Here is a 20,905-nt window from a genome sequence, read left to right as displayed (position 1 = left end):
GCAAGGTCTTCAAGAATGAGCGAGCCCCTGCCATACAAATCCAGCCACCCTAGAATGGATGACTGAATGGATGGATATGCTTATTCTACCCAAAGATCTGGTCACCAAGGAACCCAAGGCTGCCCCCATCACTCAAGACACATTCATAAAATATCCACAATGTGCTGTATATTGCAACAGACACTTGCAGTGTATCCCTCCCCCTAAGAGATAATCTCCACTCCTTTCTAAGGGACAGGAAACCTTCAGTGTCTGGTTTGAGCTTTTGATCACCCACTGAACTCTGGCTCTGCCCTAGTTTTCAAAAGGAGTTGTTGGCCCAATGGGTTTTGATATTCCAAATTCTCTAAAGAAATTAGAACTTATCATGTTAAAATCTTTTCGTTTCTCCCTTGCTTTCTGCAATTTGGTCTCAATGATAGTGGGGATTTTTTTTAATTTTTAAATTTTTTCATTGTTTAGGTTATTGCCGTCGTCCCAATTATTTCCACTTTGGCCCCCTTCTTACATAGACTCCCCTCCCACAGTCAGTCCCCACACTGTTGTTCATGTCCATGGGTGATAGGGGAATGTATTTTTATAATAAACTGCTGAGTCTCTACCTCTTAGTATCCTCAGCACATAAGATACTTAAAAAATGTCTTATTTATTTTAGAGAGGGGGTAAAGGAGAAAGAGAAGCACTGCAGTGTGAGAGAAACATCAATTTGTTGCCTCTTGTGTGCCTCCAACTGGGACCCTGGCCCACAACCCAAGCATGTGCCCAAAATGGGGATCAAACTGGTGATATTTCAGTTTGCAGGCTAATGCTCAATCCAGTTGGCCACACAAACCAGGGCAACCAGATATTCTTTTTTTTTTTTCTGAAGGATTAAATGAATAAAATGTGATGCTTGTAAATGAAAAATATCCTAACAACAACTCTTTACATTGAAAATAAACTGAGTGAGCTCAATCAAGTCCATCTGTTGTCTGGGTGCAGCCCACGGTCTGCCCAGCTGAGTCACCCCTGATCATGGAATCCCAGTGGAGTAAGACTGCAGGGAGATCACTCCATGGGCAGGGACACTCTTGTCCCCTCCTCTGAGCCACCAGTGGTGGCAAGACTGTGTGGCAACAAGTAAAGGCTCCTGTAAAGTTCACCCCACAAAAAGATTCTACCTCACTTCTTTAAATTTTTGTTTATCTGAGAGAGAGACATCCATTTTTTTGTTCCACTCATTGAAGGGTTTATTGGGTTTGTTTTTTTTTCCTTATGAGACCTGACCAGAGATCAAACCCTCAACCTTGGCATATCCGAGCAATGCTTCACCAGGTGAGGCACTGGAGGACCCCAGCTTCAGGACAAGCGGGTAAGCACACTGTGCTCTGTCTGTCCCACTGGAGCACTTCAGTAGACTAGCAACTATACAGGAGTGGGAGCCAGTCTAAGTATTGATCATCACCAGTTGGCAACCTTTTGGTGATGAGTAGTAGAGCGCTAGGCCACAGGGCCGTCGGCAGCCATTTACGTATGTTCACAGAATCATTTGAAAGAATTAACCAGTATAAAAGTAGTAACTAATTACCCATTTATTAATAAATGCCTTATTTGTTACAGGTAATACAGCACCGTTCTTATATCCTTTGCTATTTATTATTGGTGACAGATCGCTGGCAGCAGCAGTAACAAAATATTAACTAAAACATGACCTAGGCTATGAGTAAGGCATAGACTAATTCCCCTGCCTGACTGAAGGCACTTTATTTTCCCAAGAGTTACAGCCTGCAGCGGATGGGTTGGGCTCATTCTGTGATGTGAGAGGATTTTTCTGCTGTAACTGAAACACCCCTGCAAGGTGGGGGTCCACAAAGCTGGGTTTCTACAAGAGGGGCCCTTTGCCCAATCTCCTTGCAGAGGGTCTGGGCCCTGCCACCTGGACTGATCATTCTCAAGCCAGGAATGCAGGGCTGGGAGAGGCAGGTGGCCTCATACATTGGGGAGGGGATTGCTGGGTTCCTGGGGTTCCTCAGGAGTATTTGTACTCCCTGCCCCCAAGTGTTGACACTCATTTTGACAGGAAAACCTGTACCTGTACCTTTTGCCCCTGATGAGTGTTTAAAATGACATTGGTCTCCCTTAAAGTTTCAGTGATTAAGATATCACTGAGTCTCCTCATGCTGCTGGTGGGAGTATATGTGTGGAGGGGCGATGGACAGATGTAATTTCCTGCTCATATTTCTCCTTTGTCATGGGAGACAAGCAAACCCCAAGGATACCTGCTTTGATAACAGGCCTGAGATGTATTGTGACCATTCCCAAGCCAGGAATCCTTGGCTGCGAGGACCAGGTGCACTAGGGTAGGTTGCTGGTTTCTGGGGGTTCCTGTGGAGTATTCATGTTCCCTCTCCCCAATCACTGATACTGATTTGGACAGGACAACTGGTCCCTGCATGTTTTGTACCTGCAACTGTTTAAAATGACACTGGTCTCATTTAATTAAAGTCTTATTTTAAAAGAATTTTTAGTACATCACTATGAGAAACTTTGATATATGAAGCAACTTCTGTTAATTCTTAATCCCCTCCAAAGTTTTTCTCCTCGTGACCCACCTGGTAAATTCTACAGATTACAAGGGTGAGACTCTCCAGTTGGTGTTGCAGGGAAACAAGGGACTAGGTGTGGGGAAAATGAGCAAACATACAGGCATGTATGACAAAGTGACAATGTCCCCATGGAGCCCACCTGCCCTTTCCTTCCTCCTCCTAATTCTCCACTTTACTATCAAGGAGATAGAAAACCTGAGACATGAAATGCCTTGTCCAAACCCATACAACAGTTTACCCCAGTTCAGTCTTCAGCCACAGTGGCCCTGGCCATGCTCCCAGATACCAAACCTATAGGGGGACTTACTTTCCACATAGCCATACAGATGCTATGGAAGCAAATGGTGAGCATAGTGTGGCTATCTCCAAAGCTCACATCCCTAGGACCTGTCTGGGCATAACTTTTCTTGTGTCCTACCCATGGGCTCCAAATGTCAAGTCTTGCACTTGCCCAAGGGCTCAAGACCTCCCAGTAGTGTGGGGCTTCTGAGATTCCCTGCCCCTCTTATACGTGTGTAACCTCCTCTGGTGTAGCATGAGGTTGAAGGTCCTGATGAAGGTTTTCTGTGTAGGATAAATGGAGGCAGTCTGATTCCCTCATCCAGCTATCTGGGAAACTAAGGTAAGCTATGTCCTCATAGCCTTGAGACCGGGTCCAATAATCTGTTCCCATAACACTGAGAAAGCTCATAGGCACAGAATCATGCTGTTATACAATATTCTGGCTCTCCACTGGCTTTGTCTGTATTTAATATATAAGGGGGACATGCAGCTTGCAGCATGCATGGATTGCCCACCATTGAGTAAAGGCATGTCAAGCATCCCCAGGGCTCCACAACTTTTTTCCATCTGCCTGAATCCAAAGTGAACCTGCTAGCCTTGACAGGCTACAAGATGTTCTGCACTTGCCCCATGTGTAGGGCTTGTCTCCCATGTACATCCTGTGGTGGAGAGGGATGAAGAAGTTCCTGACCTAGGCTTTGCTGCACTGGGTACACTTATAGGGCTTCTCTAATGTGTGGTTGGTTTGGTGCTCCTGCAGGGTTGAGAACCCCATGAAGCACTTCTGGCGTGAGGCACTGGTAGGGCTACCCCCTGGTGTGCACAAGGCTGTGCCTCCAGAGTGAAGACTTTTGCCTGAAGGACTTGCCACACTGGCGACAGGTAAAAGGCTTTTCCCCAGTGTGTGTCCTCTGGTGTGCGATGAGGTACTCGTTCCTGGTAAAGGCCCTGCCACAGTCCCTGCACGCATATGGCTTCTCCCCAGTGTGTATCCTCTGGTGCACTATAAGATTCCTGTTCATTCTAAAGGCCTTGCCACAGTCCTCGCACATGTATGGCTTTTCCCCAGTGTGTGTCCTCTGGTGTGTGATGAGGTACTCGTTCCTGGTGAAGGCCTTGCTGCACTCACTGCACCTGTATGGCTTCTCCCCTGTGTGTGTCCTCTGATGCAGGATGAGGCTCCTGTTATCACTGAAGGCTTTGTTGCACTCTGCACACTTGTAAGGCTTCTCCCCTGTGTGTGACCTCTGATGCACTATGAGGCTCCTATTCCGGGTGAAGGTCTTGCTGCACTGCCTGCACAGGTAAGGCTTCTCTCCAGTGTGTATCCTCTGGTGTAGGTTGAGTTTCCATTTCTGGCTGAAAGCCTTTCCACACTCCACACAAGGATATAGCCTCTCCCCAGTGTGTATGCTCTGGTGCTTGATGAAGTATTTGTTTCGGGTGAAGGCCTTTCCACAGAACTCACATGAATACGGCTTGTCCCCAGTGTGCATCCTCTGGTGTGCAATTAGGCTTCTGTTTTCCCTGAAGGCCTTGCTGCACTGCCCACACTTGTATGTCTTCTCCCCAGTATGCACACACTGGTGGAGGGTGACATTAGACTGCCCAGAGGTAAACTGCTTCCCACATGTGGTGCAGGGGAAGGGCTTCTCCCTGTTATGGATTTGTTGCTGTTCTTTTGGGGATGAGCTACAGCTGAAAGTCTTGCCATAGTCCCTGTTATTGCAGGACTTCTTATCTGTGCTGAATTTGGAGCGAGGTCCAAGGCTTGAAGTACTTGAGTTATTCCTACATGTGGTGAACAGGTACTTCCCTGATCCTCTTGGTCCTTCAGATCTCAGTGGGGCTGGCATGAGGCTTTGGGGCACAAATGCCTTAAATTCACGACATTCAGGGGCTAACGTGTAGGATTTGTCCAATGGCCCCAGACAGGTTCTTGGGTTCCCCTGTTCCCATCCCACCCAGTCTTCCTGTGACCCTGCTCCTTCACAAGCACAATTCCCGTCACCATTCTTCATAGGTCTTTTGGCCACTACAGCAATGGATGGTCTGTCTTCACAGCTGTTCTCCTGTGGGTCTGATTCTTTTGTGTCAGGTCTAGTCTCCAAGTCTGAGGGGAGGGGGAAAGAGATGAGGACACACATGTAGTTAACCAAGGCAGAGAGGATCTTCCCAAGACACAAGGTACAGGCTGAGAGTAGTGAACAAACCATCAGGGGACAGAGGGCAAAAGGAAGCAGTGAGCTGAGACAATATATTGTATGGAGGTGAGCACAGACCAAGAAAGGTCTCCTTGGAAGTGGGTGCAAAGGTAGCCAGGGAGCTCAGAGCTGGGCAGTAAGACCTTTAGAGAAAAAGGAGGAGAGCGGGCTTGGAGGAGCAGATTCAAGGTTCCTGCAAACCCAGTGAGGGTTCACTGCACCCTGTTCCTGGCTTCCCAGCCTCATCCTGCATGCCCCCCACCAGCTGTGCTTCTCAAACCATTGACTGTAATTAGAAACAGTAAAGTAAGAACTGACTCACATGCAGGTGTGCTGATCATTCTCTGTGTCACCACAGGCCAGCTAGGCTCCCACCTTCCTATGCTGCCCAGGAGTGTCCCGGCCCTGGCTACTGAATTCTCACCCTCCTCTTTGCACACTTGTCCCTTCCTGCCAACCACAGCTGCTCCAGTCCTCTCCTGAGTGTGTCCCGTGGGATCCTCAATCACTGTTCCCACCTAGGGGACTATACCGGGTTCTGGACTCTGCACATGGACATCAGGGTTCTTCCCAACATTAAAAACTGTGAGAACTTTGGGGAGAATCTCATTCAAACAGCGAAGATCTGGCCACATGGAGCCCTCCTTCCTGAGAGGCAACAAAGAAAGCAGAAACAGTAAGCAGCTGTCCTTCGTCTCCCATTTAAGCCCCCACTGGCCCCACAACATACGAGTTTGACACCATCCCCTGAGTACTAGAAGGCCAGATTTGTGTCTCTTCTCTATGCTGACATCTCCTAAATAGATGACCCTACCCAGACCCCCTCTCTGAGCTCGGCTGAGGAATAATCCAAGGCCTAATGGACACCCTGTCCAGTACACCAACCTAACACACTGGATGTGAAACCTGATTTCAGAACCTCCAGTCCCAAATAATACAAAGAACTTAGCAAAATATGTCAGACACACAATGGCCAGTACTATATGATTCCACTCATATAAGGCAAGTAAAACCATCAAATTGATACAGACAGAAAGTACATGGGAGCCCATGCTTGGGGAAGTAAAAGGGGAAGCTATTCTTTACAGGTGACAGATTGTCAGCTGTATAGAATAAAGGACAATTAAGAATTCTGGTCATGATGGTGGTGATGGTTGAACATAAGATTGTACTTCACACATGGAACTGTGCACGTCAAAATAGTTAAACAGTTAACTTTATGTTATATATGTTTTATAACCATTGAGAAAATAAATTTTTCCCTGGCTTGTGTGGTTTAGTGGAGTGAGAGGTGGCCTGTAGACAAAAAGGTTGCAGGTTTGAGTCCCTGTCAGGGCACGTGCAAGGGAGATGGGTCAGGTCCCCAGTTGGGGCATATAAGAGGCAACCCATCGATGTTTCTCTACCATGTCAATGTTTCTCTCCCTCTCTTTCCACTTCCCCCACACTCTAAAAAAAAATAAATAAACAAAGAGCTTTTTAAAAAGAAACAAATTTTTTATAATTAAAAAAAAAGATTTAGCATCATCCTTGACTCACCCATTCCCTCCCACTGTCCACACTGTTAACAAATGCTACCACACATGACAACAACGTGAACTGGACACACCACCACTGCTGCCAATGCAGCTGTCTCTTCCCCTCTCTACAACCCAAGGTCCACTCCGTGGGAAGAGGACCTCCAAGTCAGACCAAACCTTCCAGCATCTTCCCAGTATCCTGGTGTCCAGAGGCAACACATTCCCTCTTCCCTACCCCTGTCTGCAATCCAGCCCTACTCATCCTTGTTTCCCTCTGATTTCCTTGTGTGTGCCCAGTGCTTCCTGTTTCAGGGCCTTTGTTCCTGCCCTTACCCCAACTACTCCAATGGGAGCTCAAGCCTCAGTGAGCCTTTGTTCCCCACAAGGAGGCCTTCTCCGTCTACCCTACTGTGAAAAGGAAGCTAGTGCCTGCCTCTCTCTCGCCTGTGTCATTGTGAGCACCCATTACAGGCTCTCTTCCTTGATGTGCGCACTGCCAGCTCCCAGAGCGGGAGGTGACCTCCATGAAGGCAAGGGTCTCACCAGTCCTCAGCTCCCACACAGTGTCCAGCACACAGAAGGCACCTGATAAACCTTCAATGAGTGTTGGCCACGTGTGGGCATGGTAGGAAGTACCCCTCACAGCACATGACTAGGTGCTGGTAAGATTACTCCCAATGTACAGATGGGGAAACTGAGCCTCTGAGAATGGAGCCACACCCTCAAGATCACCCAGCACATTCCATACTGCAGTGCCATCCCTGAGTCACTGTCTGGCCCCTCTAACTATTCTATCCTGGAGGAAAGGATTTGAGAAGCACGTAAGGTACAGTGATCCTGGTTTCATGACCCTGAGATACGGGGAGGTGATGCCAGATGTCAGAGAAGGTGGTGGCCTGGGACATGGAGGCTGAGGGTAACTTTCCAGGGGGAAGAGGGAAGGAGGGGGACAATGGATGTGTTTGGGGCCCATGCGTCTGAGATACACTGGGGACATAACTGGTCTGTGGCTGCAGAGATTGGAGAGAAGAGTCTCCTTTGTGAATGTGGTCAGACTGCAAACCTGAAGAAAGTAATTGAAAAACTGGATTTCATCAAATTACAAACTTCTGCTCATCAACAAATGGTGCTGGGGAACCTGGGTATGCACGTTCAAAAGAGCACAACATGTGATGATTGAAGATGATGTGACTTTGGGTAGTGGGAACACAATGTAACATACAGATCATTTATCATGGAAATGTACACTTGAAACCTATTGGATCCCATTAGCCAACATCACCACAATGAACTTCATTTAAAAAACAAAAACAGTGACCTTAGCTCCTTTATACAACATTCACAACAATTAACTCAAAATGGACCAAACCCCTAAATAAGTAGCTAAAATTCTAAAACTTGTAGACAAAAGAGAAGTAAATCTTCATGGTGGTAGGTAAGGCAATGGCCCCTCAGATATGAAACCAAGAGCACAAGCAAAACAAAATAAATAACTAGACCCCATCACCATTAAAAATGTTTGCATTCCAAATGATGCCAGTGAGGAAGAGAAAAAAATACCCAAAGAGTAGGAGAAATAGTTGCAAAGCACATATCTGATAAAGGACTTAAAACAAGAATTAACAACAACAAAAAATATGTAAATAATTTTGAAAAGTGAATAATAAAAAAGCAAACAACCCAGCTAAACACACAGGCCAAAGACTTGAACCAGCCCTGGTTGGTGTTGCTCAGTGGATTGAGTGCCGTCCTGCAAATCACAGGTTTGCCTGTTCAGTTGCCAGTCTAGGGCACATGCCTGGGTTGCAGAACAGGTCTCCAGTGATGGGTGTGCAAGAGGCAACAACACAATGATGTTTCTCTCTCTCTCTCTTCCCCTCTCTAAAAATAAATAAAATATTTTTTAAAAAGACTTGAATCAGACACTTCACTGAAGAGAATATGCTGATGGCAAAGAAGCACCTTGAAAGGTTTTCAGTACCAGCTGCCAGCTGCAGTGCAGTAAGACTGTACACCCATGAGAATGGCTGCAATGGGAGAGAGACTCAGCATGTTGAGTTCTGACAAGCACACAAAGCAATGAAATTCCCCCTGAGTACTGGTAGATATATAAAAAACAAAACAAAGGCTTTGAAAAAAGTTTGACAGCTTTTGAAAATGTAAAATATGCACATTTGCATGACCCAACCATTCTCAGCAGAAAGGATTTTGTTGGTTTGATCCTAGGTCAGGACCTGAATGGGAGTCAACTGATTGATCTTTCTCATTCTCTCTCTCTCTCTCTCTCTCAAATCAATAAACATATCCTCCAGTGAGGATTTAAAAACAAAAGGAAAGAAAGAATGAAAAGAAAGAAAGAAAGGAAGGAAGGAAGGAAGGAAGGAAGGAAGGAAGGAAGGGAGGAAGGGAGGAAGGAAGGAAGGAAGGAAGGAAGGAAGGAAGGAAGGAAGGAAGGAAGGAAGGAAGGGAGGGAACTCTTGATACACATGGACAATGTGGGCAAACCTCAAAGAAATGATGCCAAATGTAAGAAATCAGATAAAAATAAAAGTGTATGTGCCATGTGATTCCATATACATGAAATCCTAGAACAGGCAAACTAAACCACAGTGGTGGCCAAGGGATGGAGGGTGGGGGAAGGAAAGAACTTTTTGGGATAATGGACACGTCTGATGTCTTCGACAGATACAAATGTTAAAATACATCAAATTGTTCACTTTAACTATGTGCAGTTTACTGGAGATCAGGTAAACCTCCAGAAAAGTTGTTAATGAAATGGGACCATATACTAATTCTGCAAGTTACTGTTTTCCTGAAAATATTATCCAGGCACATGTTTCTGTATCAGTGACCTCGAAGAGTGTTCATCTTGGAAGAACATCATCATAGCCATGGTATTGCTACACAATGATTTGTTTGGTGAATCTCATAGGTGGGCACCTACAGCATTTCTCTTGATTTTTCTTCTTATGGAAAAACTCTGCACACTTATAGAAAAAATTTTAAGGCTATATTCTAGAAATGGAATCGTTTGAAATTTAGGTGAAAACACCAAACTGTTTTCCAAATGAGTTGTCCCAATTCATGCTCCTAAAGTGAGGAGTCCCTTTCCCTGCACCCTCATAATACAGGATGATGTTACTCTTTTTTTTATACCTCATCCAGGATATACTTAGGGAGGATGGAGGTGGGTGAGGAGGACGAGATGGGGAGAAAGGCAGAGAAAGAGAGAAAATTGATGAGAGAGAGGAACATGGATCCTTGCTTCCACGTAAGTTGCTTCCTGTAAGTACCCATCTGGGGATCAAAGTCACAGCGTTTTGGTGTATGGGATGACAAAATGAGCCACAGTGGGCCAGGGATGGTATTCTTTTTCATCTCTGTGTACATCATGGACAAGAACTATATTTCTGTGACTCCACTGGTACTTCTTTGACTATTAGTAAGGTTTATAAATCTTGTGTAAAGTGTAACTCCATGCATATCTACATCTGGGAGTTGCATGCTCATTAGCTAGATCCATCTCTCTATCATTCATTCAGTCTTTTTCTCATTTATTCTTAAGAGCTCTTTATGTATTTATAATCCTCTGACTGTTATGCATACAGTACATACTGTTCCCTACTTCATCACCTATCAACTTTACTTTTAGCTTCAAGTAACTTGAATGTCCTACCAAGTCAGATCTGTCCACCTTTTCTATTTGTGTGTCATCCTGAAGTGACAAGCAGATGGTGAGTAATGCAGTGAAGCTGCCCCCTTACCCAGCGAGACCAGGTTCCAGTAGATCTCCATCATCACATCCCTGTACAGGTCCTTCTGAACAGGCTTCAACTGCTGCCACTCCTCCTGGGTGAAGTCCACCATCACATCCCTGAACGCCACAGACTCCTGTAAGAGGAAGCACACATCACTCACCACAGGGCCCTCCTCACAGAAGTTGGGGATGTGACCAGAAAGGCAGAAAAGATCACAAAGGCACACAGGATGCACCTGACGTGGTGTTGACAAGGTTCAGAGCTCTGAAGGGCCTGACCACTCAGTATCCTTGGTGCCTAAGCACACTGGATGGTCCTCAGAGAGACAAATAAACCACAGGGCTGCTCACCAGAAACAGAAACAATCCACTTATACAATGGGCAAAGGGCCTGAATAGACACTTCTCCCTAGAGGACATGAATATGACCAACAAACCAATGAAAGATACTCAACATCACTATTCACAAGAAAACTACAACTTCAAACCCCATTCAGATATCATCTCACACCTGTCAAATGGAAGATCTCAGAACAACTAGTCAACGCCATCATGACAGCTCAGAGCAAGGGCAGCTGTAGCAGACATCCTGGCGCTGGAAAGGGTGGTCTGTGGTTGGGTCGTTAGGGGGATATTCCAGTTAGGGGCAGGTGGGTCAAGATCTGAGGCTTAAAAGGCAGCTGAGCACTGAGGATCTTATGCCATGACCCTCCCTGTGCAGGAACTGAATGTGGCTCAGAAGCTTGTTGGACGACGAGAGGACATGATGACCACAATGTCATCAACACAGCAGTAAAGACACCTGTCACTCACTGGGTGTTCCTCAGAGCCAGGTTTTAGTCTAAGTCATGTTACCAGTTCAGTTTCATGTTGAGTTCCTGTGTGGAAGTGCCTACACTCAGTACCACAGGATGGAACCTGATTGGGAATAGGGATATTGCAGGTATATTGAGTTAGATGAGGTCACACTGGAGAAGGGTGGCCCCTAAGGCCATAGGACTAATGTCTTTATAAATAGGAGAAACTTGGACACAGAGACATGCACACAGGGACACATCATGTGTGAATGAGGTTATAGTGACATGAGGCCCTGGACTAGCAAGAGCTGGGAGTCATGCTGGGAATAGACCTTTCTCTGGTGCCCTCAGAGGGGGCAGTGCCCTGCTGAGGCCTGAACTTCAACTTCCACACCCCAGAACTGTGGGAAAACTGATTCCTGTTGTTCAAGCCTCCCTTTCTCTGGTGCTTGTTAGGGCAGCCCCTCACTCAAGCAGAGTAACATATCTGTCATAGACCATGAACCACGGTTCACCCTCCCTAAGAGGAGGCCTCACCTGCGGGCCAATCCCTCTGTGCTCCAAGTACCTGCCAGGGACTCTGGGCTCACCTTGGCTGCCTCTGTCTTGGGACCACAACCACGTGATGAAGGAGAATACCAGGCAGTCAGTGGTTCACAGACTGGGCTTGGGAGCCTGCAATGAAATTCTGCCTCTGTCCCCAACCTCCTCAGCTGTGTTTCATCACACAACTGTCTTAAACTTTCTGAGCCCCTTAGTTCAATGGACCTCCTAGTAACAATACCCCACTCTGTAGCTGCTATGAGGTTAAATGAGGTCACACGTCTGTGATTCCACAGTGTGGTTTGGCTGCAGGAAGACCTCGGAAATGTCAATTATTGCTCTTTTCATTTAATTAGTAGGACATTTCATATATCTTTTTTTATATGTTCCTTATCATTAATACCTATTTTACATTATTCTTTTTGATTCTTTGCTCCATTCATCCTTTGGTAAGGAAAAGGGAAAAATTTCTTTCTTTTGTAATCCTTTTCTGTATATTTACTGACTTAAGGGATAGAAACAGGGAGAAAGTGAAACATCAGTGTGACAGAGAAACATCAATCAACTGCCTCCTAAACACACCCTGACGGGGGATCGAATCCGCAACCTTTTGGTTCACAGGATGATACTCCAACAAGGTTGTTGCCCTTACCCAGCCAGGGCAATAATTTCTTTTTTTTTAAACCACTTAATTAAGTATGATTGGTATACTAAATGCTGCATATTATAGAGGTATAGAATTTGACAAATTTGGAAGTATTTCATTGGCCAAAAAGTCTGTTATATTTTTTCTGTATACTGGATATAATAGTGCTTAGTTGTCCTTATCTTCATTGGAAACAATTTATTGTAACAGTTGTCATATTAGCGTGCATTATCAGCATGCATTTATAAAAAACTTATAAAAATTAGTGAATTTTTGTGCAGCCATTTCATAGTGAAGATAGAAGAAAATATGTAACACTTCTGACGTATTTTGTTTGATTATTATGAGAGGTATAAATAAAACTAAAATGCAAAAGATTTGAGCAGTATATAGAGAACATGCTATGACTGATCTAATGTGTCATAAGTGGTTGGCAAAGTGTCTTGGTACTATTGACATTTTGGCAAAATAATTCTTTGCTCAGGTGTTGTCTTATGCGTTGGAAGATATTTAGCAGCACCCCGGCCTCTACCCACTGGAAGCCAATAGCCCGAGATAGCTGACATACTTAAAATATCCAAATCAATAAAGTTATTGGTGAAAATGAAAAATGTGTCTTTTACTTTATCACCTCCCAAAGTTTCCTCTAGCCCCACTTTATTGTGGTACTTATTTCATTTTAATGTTTTACATATATACATCTTGGAGGAAATCTTCCCGAAGTCTTCCCAACTGAATGAATTCACTCAATGAAATTTTTACCAAGCAGAGTGTATGCACCAAGCCCAGGCTGGGACAGGTTGAAAACCAGAAGGTCCTGGGCATCTGGGAGCCTACACTGTACATCAACGGTGTGGAGGTGAGAACTGAACTGGGCCTGCCTCAGAAAAGTGGGGAGATTCCCCTAGAAATGGGGATTCTGCCCTGGCTAGTGTGGCTTAGTGGACTGAGTGCTGGCCTGCAACCAAAGTGTCACCAATTCAATTCCCAGTTAGGGCACATGCCTGGGATGCAGACCAGGTCAAGCCCTTGGTGGGGGGCATGCAAGAGGCAACCACACATTGATGTTTCTCTCCATCTTTCTCCCTCCCTTCCCTTCTTTCTAAAAATAAATAAATAAAATATATTTTTAAAAATTAAAAAAAAAAAGACATGGGGTCCCTCCACATGCACCAAAGCCCTCTGAGTGCTCTGTGGACACGTGTCTGAGGCCTCACCTTCTAGGGCTCCATCTGTTATGGATTCTTGTCTAATGGCACAAACCACTTCCACAAGGAAAAACCTCACCCAGTTCCATACAACTGAAATTAGGCTCTATTTTTTTAATCCTCACCCCAGGGTATATTTAATGATTTTACAGTATGAGGAAGGCAGGGTCAGAGAGAGAGAGAATGTGTGATCTGTTTGCCTCATGCATGTGCCCCAACCAGAGATCAAACCCAGAACATTTTGGTATAAAGGACAATGCACTAACCAGCTGAGCCTCAAGCCAGGTCAGGCTCTATTTTTTAGAAAAATCAGAATATAATTAGACTAAAAGAGAATAAGAAAAAGAAATTGAACCCCTAAACCCCAACCACACAAAAATGACAACCATGAGGAAATTCTAAACAATGTTGGTGAAGGAGGAAACCAAGGCAACCATCATAGAGAAGGTAACAGTGGAGACATCATGGTGCAGACACGTTGGAAAACAGTCAGATCATTCCCTAAAGAGTTAAATGTACTGTTATCAAATGATCCATTAATTTCAACTACTACACCCAGAGAAATAAGAACCTCAAACAAAAACTGTACATGAATGTTCACAGCAGCATTGCTAATAACAACCAAAAAGTGGAAACAACCCAAGTGTACACCACCTGATAAATGTGCACACACAGGGTCTACCTGTACAGTGGAATAGTATACAGCCATGAAAAGAGACTCTTACTACAACATAGAGGAACATCAGAAACATGATGCTCAGGGGAAAGAGCCAGATACAAAAACCACATGTTGTGTGATTCCACTGATAAGAAATATCCAGCCCTCACAGAGTGATTCAGCTGACTGAAACTTTGTCCACCAAAGGTTGAGGGTGTGGTCCACAGTTTGGGCACATATGGGAGGCAACCAATCGATGTTTTTCTTCCTTTCTTTCTCCCTCCATTCCCTTCTCTCTAAAAATAAATAAAATCTTAAAACAATAAAAACCTTCCAGAATACTAAGATTCCTGAGGACCAGCAAAGCACAGAATAATTTGCCCATATACATAAATGGCAAATAAACATTTTCTACAAAACAAGCCTCACTAATGCCACAAATGATGCTACTCAGAAAGACATGACATCAGTTGCCACCAATGACGAGGATAGCTTATACCACTTGTTATTAATATTCAGTAAGCAAAATAAGCACCCAATAAACTGCAATGTGAAATACTGGCAGCCCCTGCTGCACAGTGGCTTGAGAATAAACTGTCCTAACTCGTAATTATGAACAGTTCTGAAAGGCCTTAAAAATACTCACCTCAAGGTTCCTGTGCAAGGAATCGCCAGCAAAGAAATCATAAAGCCCAGGCTGGTGTGGCTCAGTGGACTGAGCCCTGGCCTGTGAACCAAAAACTCTCCTGTTTGATTCCCAGTCAGGGCACAAGCCTGGGTTGCAGGCCAGGCCCCCAGTTGGGGATGAACAAGAGGCAACCCATTGATGTTTGTCTTGTACATCCATGTTTCTCTTCCTCTATTTCTCCCTCCTTCCCCTCTCCCTAAAATATAAATAAAACCTTTACACAGTTGCTCCACCCTCCATAATTTAAAAAAAAAAAAGAAAGAAAACAGGCCCTGGCTGGTATGGCTCAGTGGATTGTGCTGGCCTGAGAACCAAAAGTCACTGGGTTCAATTCCCAGTCAGGGCACATGCTTGTGTTTCAGGCCAGGTCCCCAGTAGGGGTGTGCAAGATGCGACCACGCATTGATGTTTTTCTACCTCTCTTCCTCCTTTCCTTTGCCTCTCTAAAAATAAATAAAATCTTTTTAAAAAATCTATTAAAAAGTAAAAGAAAATAAAGAAGAAAAACAAAACAAAAAATCCATACACAATGTAGGGAAAAGATTTATTCAAGCATGGGCAGGTGTCTCAGTGGGTTGGAGCATCATCCAGTACATCAAATGTGGGTTTCATCCAGAGTTAGGAAGTGTGCGGGTGGCAACTGATTGATGTTTCTCTCTCACATCTATGATTCTAACTCTCTTCTTCTCTCCTTAAAACTCAGTGAACACTTCATCTGGCGATGATAAAAAAAGATTCACTCCCAGATATGTATATATGTATATATGTATATAAAGTATTGATTTGAGAGACAGAGAGAGAAAGAGATGTCATTCCACATACTGTTAAATTCATTGCTTCTCATATGTACCCTGACTATGGATCAAACTCACAACTTTGGCATACCAAGATGCTCCTCTCACAAACTTAGCTACTACATCTGTATGTTTTTATTATAAAGTATTTCTTCCATAGAATGAAATTTAGAAAAAAAATACCACAAATAGCCCCCCACTAAAGCATCATAAAACATGGCCACAACCAGAGACATTCATGGGTCCCTCACTACAGACGTCTTCCACCCATCCCTATCCAGTCCCCTCCCATTCAGTGCCGCCTGCCCACTTCTGAAGGTCCCTCACCAAGCATGCCCTGCTCGGAGCCTCTGTCACATTTTATCAAATATATTTAAGCCACCACTTCCCAGGTGCCCACTGGTGTCTCCTGAGAGCCTCCAGGGTAAGACAGGTCACTCCCAAGCTATTCTGTTCCCTGTAGTAGAAAACAGCCAGTGTCAAGACAGGGCTCTCTCAACTCAGGGTGGACACAACCCCAGGAGACCTGTACATGGGCCTGGACCCTGAGGGGTTTGGACTTGCAGAGGGTCATCACTGTCCAGAAGCCTGACCCTAAGGAAGGAGGGTTGAAAGGGTGACATGACTCACCAGGGCCTTCGTGGTCAGTGGCTGGGTGGCCATCCTTCCAGTGCCCATGGTGACCAGTGGATGAGGGTGCTGTGTAAGGGGAAGAAAGAGAAAGGCACAGTGAGAGACCAGGTCAAGGCCTGACCCATAGTGCAGACAGAACACACCGATACCCACTAGAAGACAGTCAGACAGGGACACACACACACATTAATAGTAAATGCATGCGGGAGGCCTATGCATCCAAGGCACTGGACAAACATCTCTGATTTAATCCTCCCCACACCCTACACAGTGGGGGCTATTTCCACTCACCCCATTTCACAGATGAAGAAACTGAGGCCCACAAGATAAGAAATGTGCCCAAGAAGGTAAAGGGTGGGATTAGGGTTGAGCTGAGTATATCAGGGTCCATGTGCTTCCTGCACACATCACACCCACACATTGACGCTCCCCCAACACACACCATGTACACACAGCTACTCCCACAGCCTGGAGGGAGGAACAGGCACCCTCAGCCTCTGCCCTGGGTCTGAGTGCTGGCCCTGACCCAGAAGACATCCCAACACCAAAACACCCTCCAGATCTCCTGGGGTTACTGTGAGGCTCACTAATCAAACACATGTACAGAGCCTGGAGCCGTGTGACTGCACTGGTGGGAGCATCATCCTGAACTCAAAAGGTCAGGGTCAATCCCAGGTGGTGGCCTGGTCCTTGGTTGTGGGTTTCATTCCTGATCACAGGTTAGGGTGCCAGTGGGAGGCAACTGATCAATGCTTCTCTCTATCTCCCTTTCTAAAAATCAACAAATACATAACCATATAAATGATGTTTACTGTAGCACTGTTCCTAGAACCAAATAGCAACCTACCAATGAACCAACCAAACCTGTATATATGGATAAATGCCAGGTGTCCACCTCAAATTCCAGGTCGCCTCCCAGAAGCAGGAGTTATGTTATATCCCTGTGTGCAGTGACTTCATGATTTTTTACACAGAATTCTTATAAATGTATTCTGTGTGGACAGTTTCTGTCTCATATCCCTGCTCCACGAGGGCAATAACACAGGCTGCTATTGCAGGACCAGGAAGCCCCCAAAGCCAACTTACCCAGGAGGCACAGTGGGACCAGGGACCCTGACATCTGTATGAGCCCTTGATAATATCATCATCTTTTTAATATTGTAAGAGAAAACGTGAATTGCATCGAGTCTGGACTATTTTTGTCATAGCAATACAATAATAATTCTAAATTCTTCCATTTAAAAGGATGCCATGAAGGCACAGAGGCCATGCACATCCATGGGGGTTGTGACTTCTGAACCCAGTGTGGCATAGAATCTGTATCTGCAGAGCCAGGTGTGGCGGCTGCTCCAGTAACTCCTCCTCTATCCAAGGTTTCTGGCATTTCCTTCTGCCCATTGTTTCTAAGGGGAAACAAAGATTTGCCATCTATGGGGTGGTGAGTGTCGGAGCTCTGAAACAGAGAACCTGGACGTGATTCACTTAAAGTCTCTGAGCCTCTGTTTCCCTACCTGCACAATCGGGAAGGTGAAGGTCCCTATCTGTTACCGGCAGGCTATGAAATGCCCAAAACGATACCCTGAGTACCCAACACACACTCCCTGAACACACCCACCCAGGTCAGCATGAGGTAGGGGTCTTTGACCCTCTTTCTTAGCCCTACTCCTTGCTACCACACATGTCCTGCCCTCCCAGGGACAGAGGAGGCTCTGAGGGCGGGAAGGAGATGGGCTCTGGGGCCCACAGGCAGGCAGCTCCACTAGGCCGCCTGTCCAGGAGGACCGTCTTCCCCACGCCCTCGGGAGGGCACCCCCGACGCACCCACTCACACATGTCAGCCATGCCCAGAGACAGAGGTGCAGCAGCACACAGGGGAAGGCTGGGACAGGAGAGACACCCACACCCACAGACACACTCACACCAGACACACAGGCCCACGGGATGAGACAAGGCACAGGTGGACACCTGGATGCGCCCTCACCCAGGGATACTGCGGATGAAACAAAAGCAGGCACGCACACAGTCTTGGACACAGAGGGACTCCGGAGAGACCAAGGCAGGCAGCCGACACACACACACAAGCAAAGGTGAGGCACTGGAGGCCACCCGGACACATGGGGGGCAAACACCGAGACACACTCACGGCGCAACACACCCTCACACCCACTCACACTGCCACAGGCATCACCCGCGCCTGCAAGACTCCGCCCCGATCCGCATCTACCCGCTCGCGTCACCTCACGCCCTTGCAGATCAGCTTCCGGACACGCTTGACTACCTCAGGAAAGTGAAGGGCCGCCACTAGAGCCCCCTTCACAATGCGCCTGCGCGGACCTTACAACTACACTTCCCAGAAGCCCGCGCGCCACCCTCATGTAAATTACGGCTTCCCTCAGAGCCAGGGACCCGGAGAGGACCAGAAAGGGAAATGATGGCCAAGGCTTCACCTCCCAGAAGCCCCCGGGGCACTGGGGTCAAGAAATCACGCAGGGAGTCTGGCGCACCTGGGAAGGGAACTGAGCCGAGAGGGTTTCCCAGCAGTGTGGGCGGAAGGCGACAGAGCACGTTGGGGGCCTGGCAGGAGTGAGGTCGGGGAGGGGCTGGGGGCCAGGGATCGGAGGAGACGGAAAGAGAAGGTGAATGGAGATGGGGTTCGGGACCCGGAGCAGAGCGAGCTGGAGAGGGGGAAGGGGGAGGGAAATTGCAGAAAAGCCGTGGTATGGGTAGAGGAGGGAAAAGACGCTGTAGCCCCTCCGCAGACATCCTGCGTCCACCCAGAAGGATTGTAACCAGAAAAGAAGTACCGGCCCTTCGCGTTAAGTGCCAGCTCTTTTTTCAGGGTGTGTTACTGTTACAGAACCAAAGGGGTCGGTTCCGCTGCCCGTCGCCCCCAATAGGCAAGTTCTAGAGGCAGAGGCTGGTGAGAAAAGAAAGAGGGTTTTCATTCAGATGCTCAAAGCCCAGCATCTGAATGAAAACCTCCGAAAAACCCGAGGGAAAACCCAGCCGTCCTTAGCCAGACCACTTGAGAAGGCAGCTTCCAGAGGTGCTGTTCCCATTCAAAGTGCTGCCTTTTGGAAATAGCAGGTGTCGCTGAGCTGTCACCCAGGCGGCTCAGCTCGCTCCCAGCCACTGTCAGGTTTCAGGTTCTGTCTTAGAACCCGCAGGCCCCGACGTCAGCCAGGCCACTTCCAGGGCCACAAGATCCTGCCAACTCACCAGGTAATACGTTCTCCAGATGAGCAAGAGAACGGCCCCTCTTTATCCTGCGTTTATATTAGTTTCTGGTGTGGGACGGGCCGAATAGCATTTACTCCCAAGTTTCCGTCGTGCTGGGGATCTGGCGGTTTACCCAATACCAATCACTTGTTTTCCCCAGGGTAGACTGACAGGCTAGTCTTCATTCCTGCACCTCCCTGGCGCCGACAGCTGCCTTTTGTGTGCCTGTCTTCCCTGGTCCAGCCCACAGTAAGATACCAGTAGGAGATAAGAGGACTTTTCCCCTATCCAATCATCTTGCTATCATTGCGTCTACTCAGTGCAATACTCCCTTCCTTCAGCTGACCTCTTGACCAGGGTAGGTTATCTTCGTTCAGGATAGCATTCTCCAAGTTCTTACAGGAGCTCGGTTACCAAGGAAATGTGGCCTCAACTGCCACCTTGCCATTGCCCAGAGCACATGGAGATCTACTCAGGTGGCTCCTCCTGTTTCTGCCCTTGCCTTCTCCTAGTGGTCTGGCCTGATTTGTACCATTTAGATGTACAAAGGCATTTCGTCCTAGCAAACAAACTACTTTCCAGATGAGGACAGTGATACACACAAGGGAGGTCAGAGGAGGGGAAAGTTGGGGCGCTTGGGTGGGAAAGCCTGGAGCCCTTTTACATGATCAACTACAAAGCGAAGTGTAAAAGCATTTGCTGAATGTTCCCATGACAAGAAAAAAATGCAAACTGCAGCCACGTTAGGTGTTAATTAATGACTCCTCTTTATTTCTTTTTTAATCCTCACTGTAATACCTGTAATGATTTTAGAGAGGAAGGGAGAGAGGGAAATCGACATGAGAAAATTGATCTGTTGTGACTCACAACCTTTTGGTGCACAGGACGATGCTCCATCTGAGTGAGCCACCAGGCCAGGGCAGAGCCCCCTTTCAGATAGACCAGTACATTTACACAATGGAATACTATACTCTGCATTGGAAAGAAAGAAGGAACTCCTACCCTTTGAGAGAGCATGAATGGAACTGGAGGGTATTATCCTAAGTGAAAGAAGCTTGGCAGTGAAAGACAAACACCATACGACCTCACCTGTAAGTGGAACCTAATCAACAAAACAAACAGGCCAGCAAAATAGAACAAGAGACAGGGCAATAAAGGACAAACTGGAGGAAGGAAGGAATGGGATAATGAGGGAAATAAGGGGAAGGGTCAAGTCAAAGAACATGTATAAAGGAACCATGGACAAAGACAACCAGGGTGGGGGTCCGCAGGGCAGGGGAGAGAAATGGGGGGAAATGAGGACAACTGTAACTGAACAACAATTAACAACAACAACAAAAAAGATTTGAGCCAGGCTGACTGAGCTGTCCC

The 20,905-nt window shown here is 46.4% G+C and overlaps 1 protein-coding gene across 4 annotated transcripts in view; it reads right to left on the bottom strand.

Moving 5' to 3' along the window:
* LOC123826607 (small integral membrane protein 17-like) overlaps positions 1–20,905 on the bottom strand; it is a 52,693-nt gene that overhangs the window by 17,213 nt on the left and 14,575 nt on the right. The window contains exons 1-4 of one of the 4 annotated variants that reach the window (XM_045850653.1): positions 19,535–19,629; positions 16,313–16,381; positions 10,356–10,482; positions 1,562–4,980 (exon numbers count right to left, since the gene is read on the bottom strand). In XM_045850653.1, coding sequence (XP_045706609.1) covers positions 3,674–4,980; positions 10,356–10,482; positions 16,313–16,360 — 1,482 coding nt within the window. In that variant the 5' untranslated portion in view covers positions 16,361–16,381; positions 19,535–19,629 and the 3' untranslated portion in view covers positions 1,562–3,673. Of the gene's footprint in view, positions 1–1,561; positions 4,981–10,355; positions 10,483–16,312; positions 16,382–18,552; positions 18,671–19,534; positions 19,630–20,905 lie in introns of those variants that run through there. The other 3 variants (XM_045850637.1, XM_045850642.1, XM_045850658.1) reach the window with 3 other exon arrangements.

The sequence above is a fragment of the Phyllostomus hastatus genome, unplaced genomic scaffold (genome assembly GCF_019186645.2).
Source record: "Phyllostomus hastatus isolate PE091 unplaced genomic scaffold, TTU_PhHast_1.1 phas_contig_133, whole genome shotgun sequence".
Lineage (NCBI taxonomy): Eukaryota > Metazoa > Chordata > Mammalia > Chiroptera > Phyllostomidae > Phyllostomus > Phyllostomus hastatus.
Note: the sequence above shows the minus strand (reverse complement) of the source record. Positions and strands in the feature narration are given on the sequence as shown.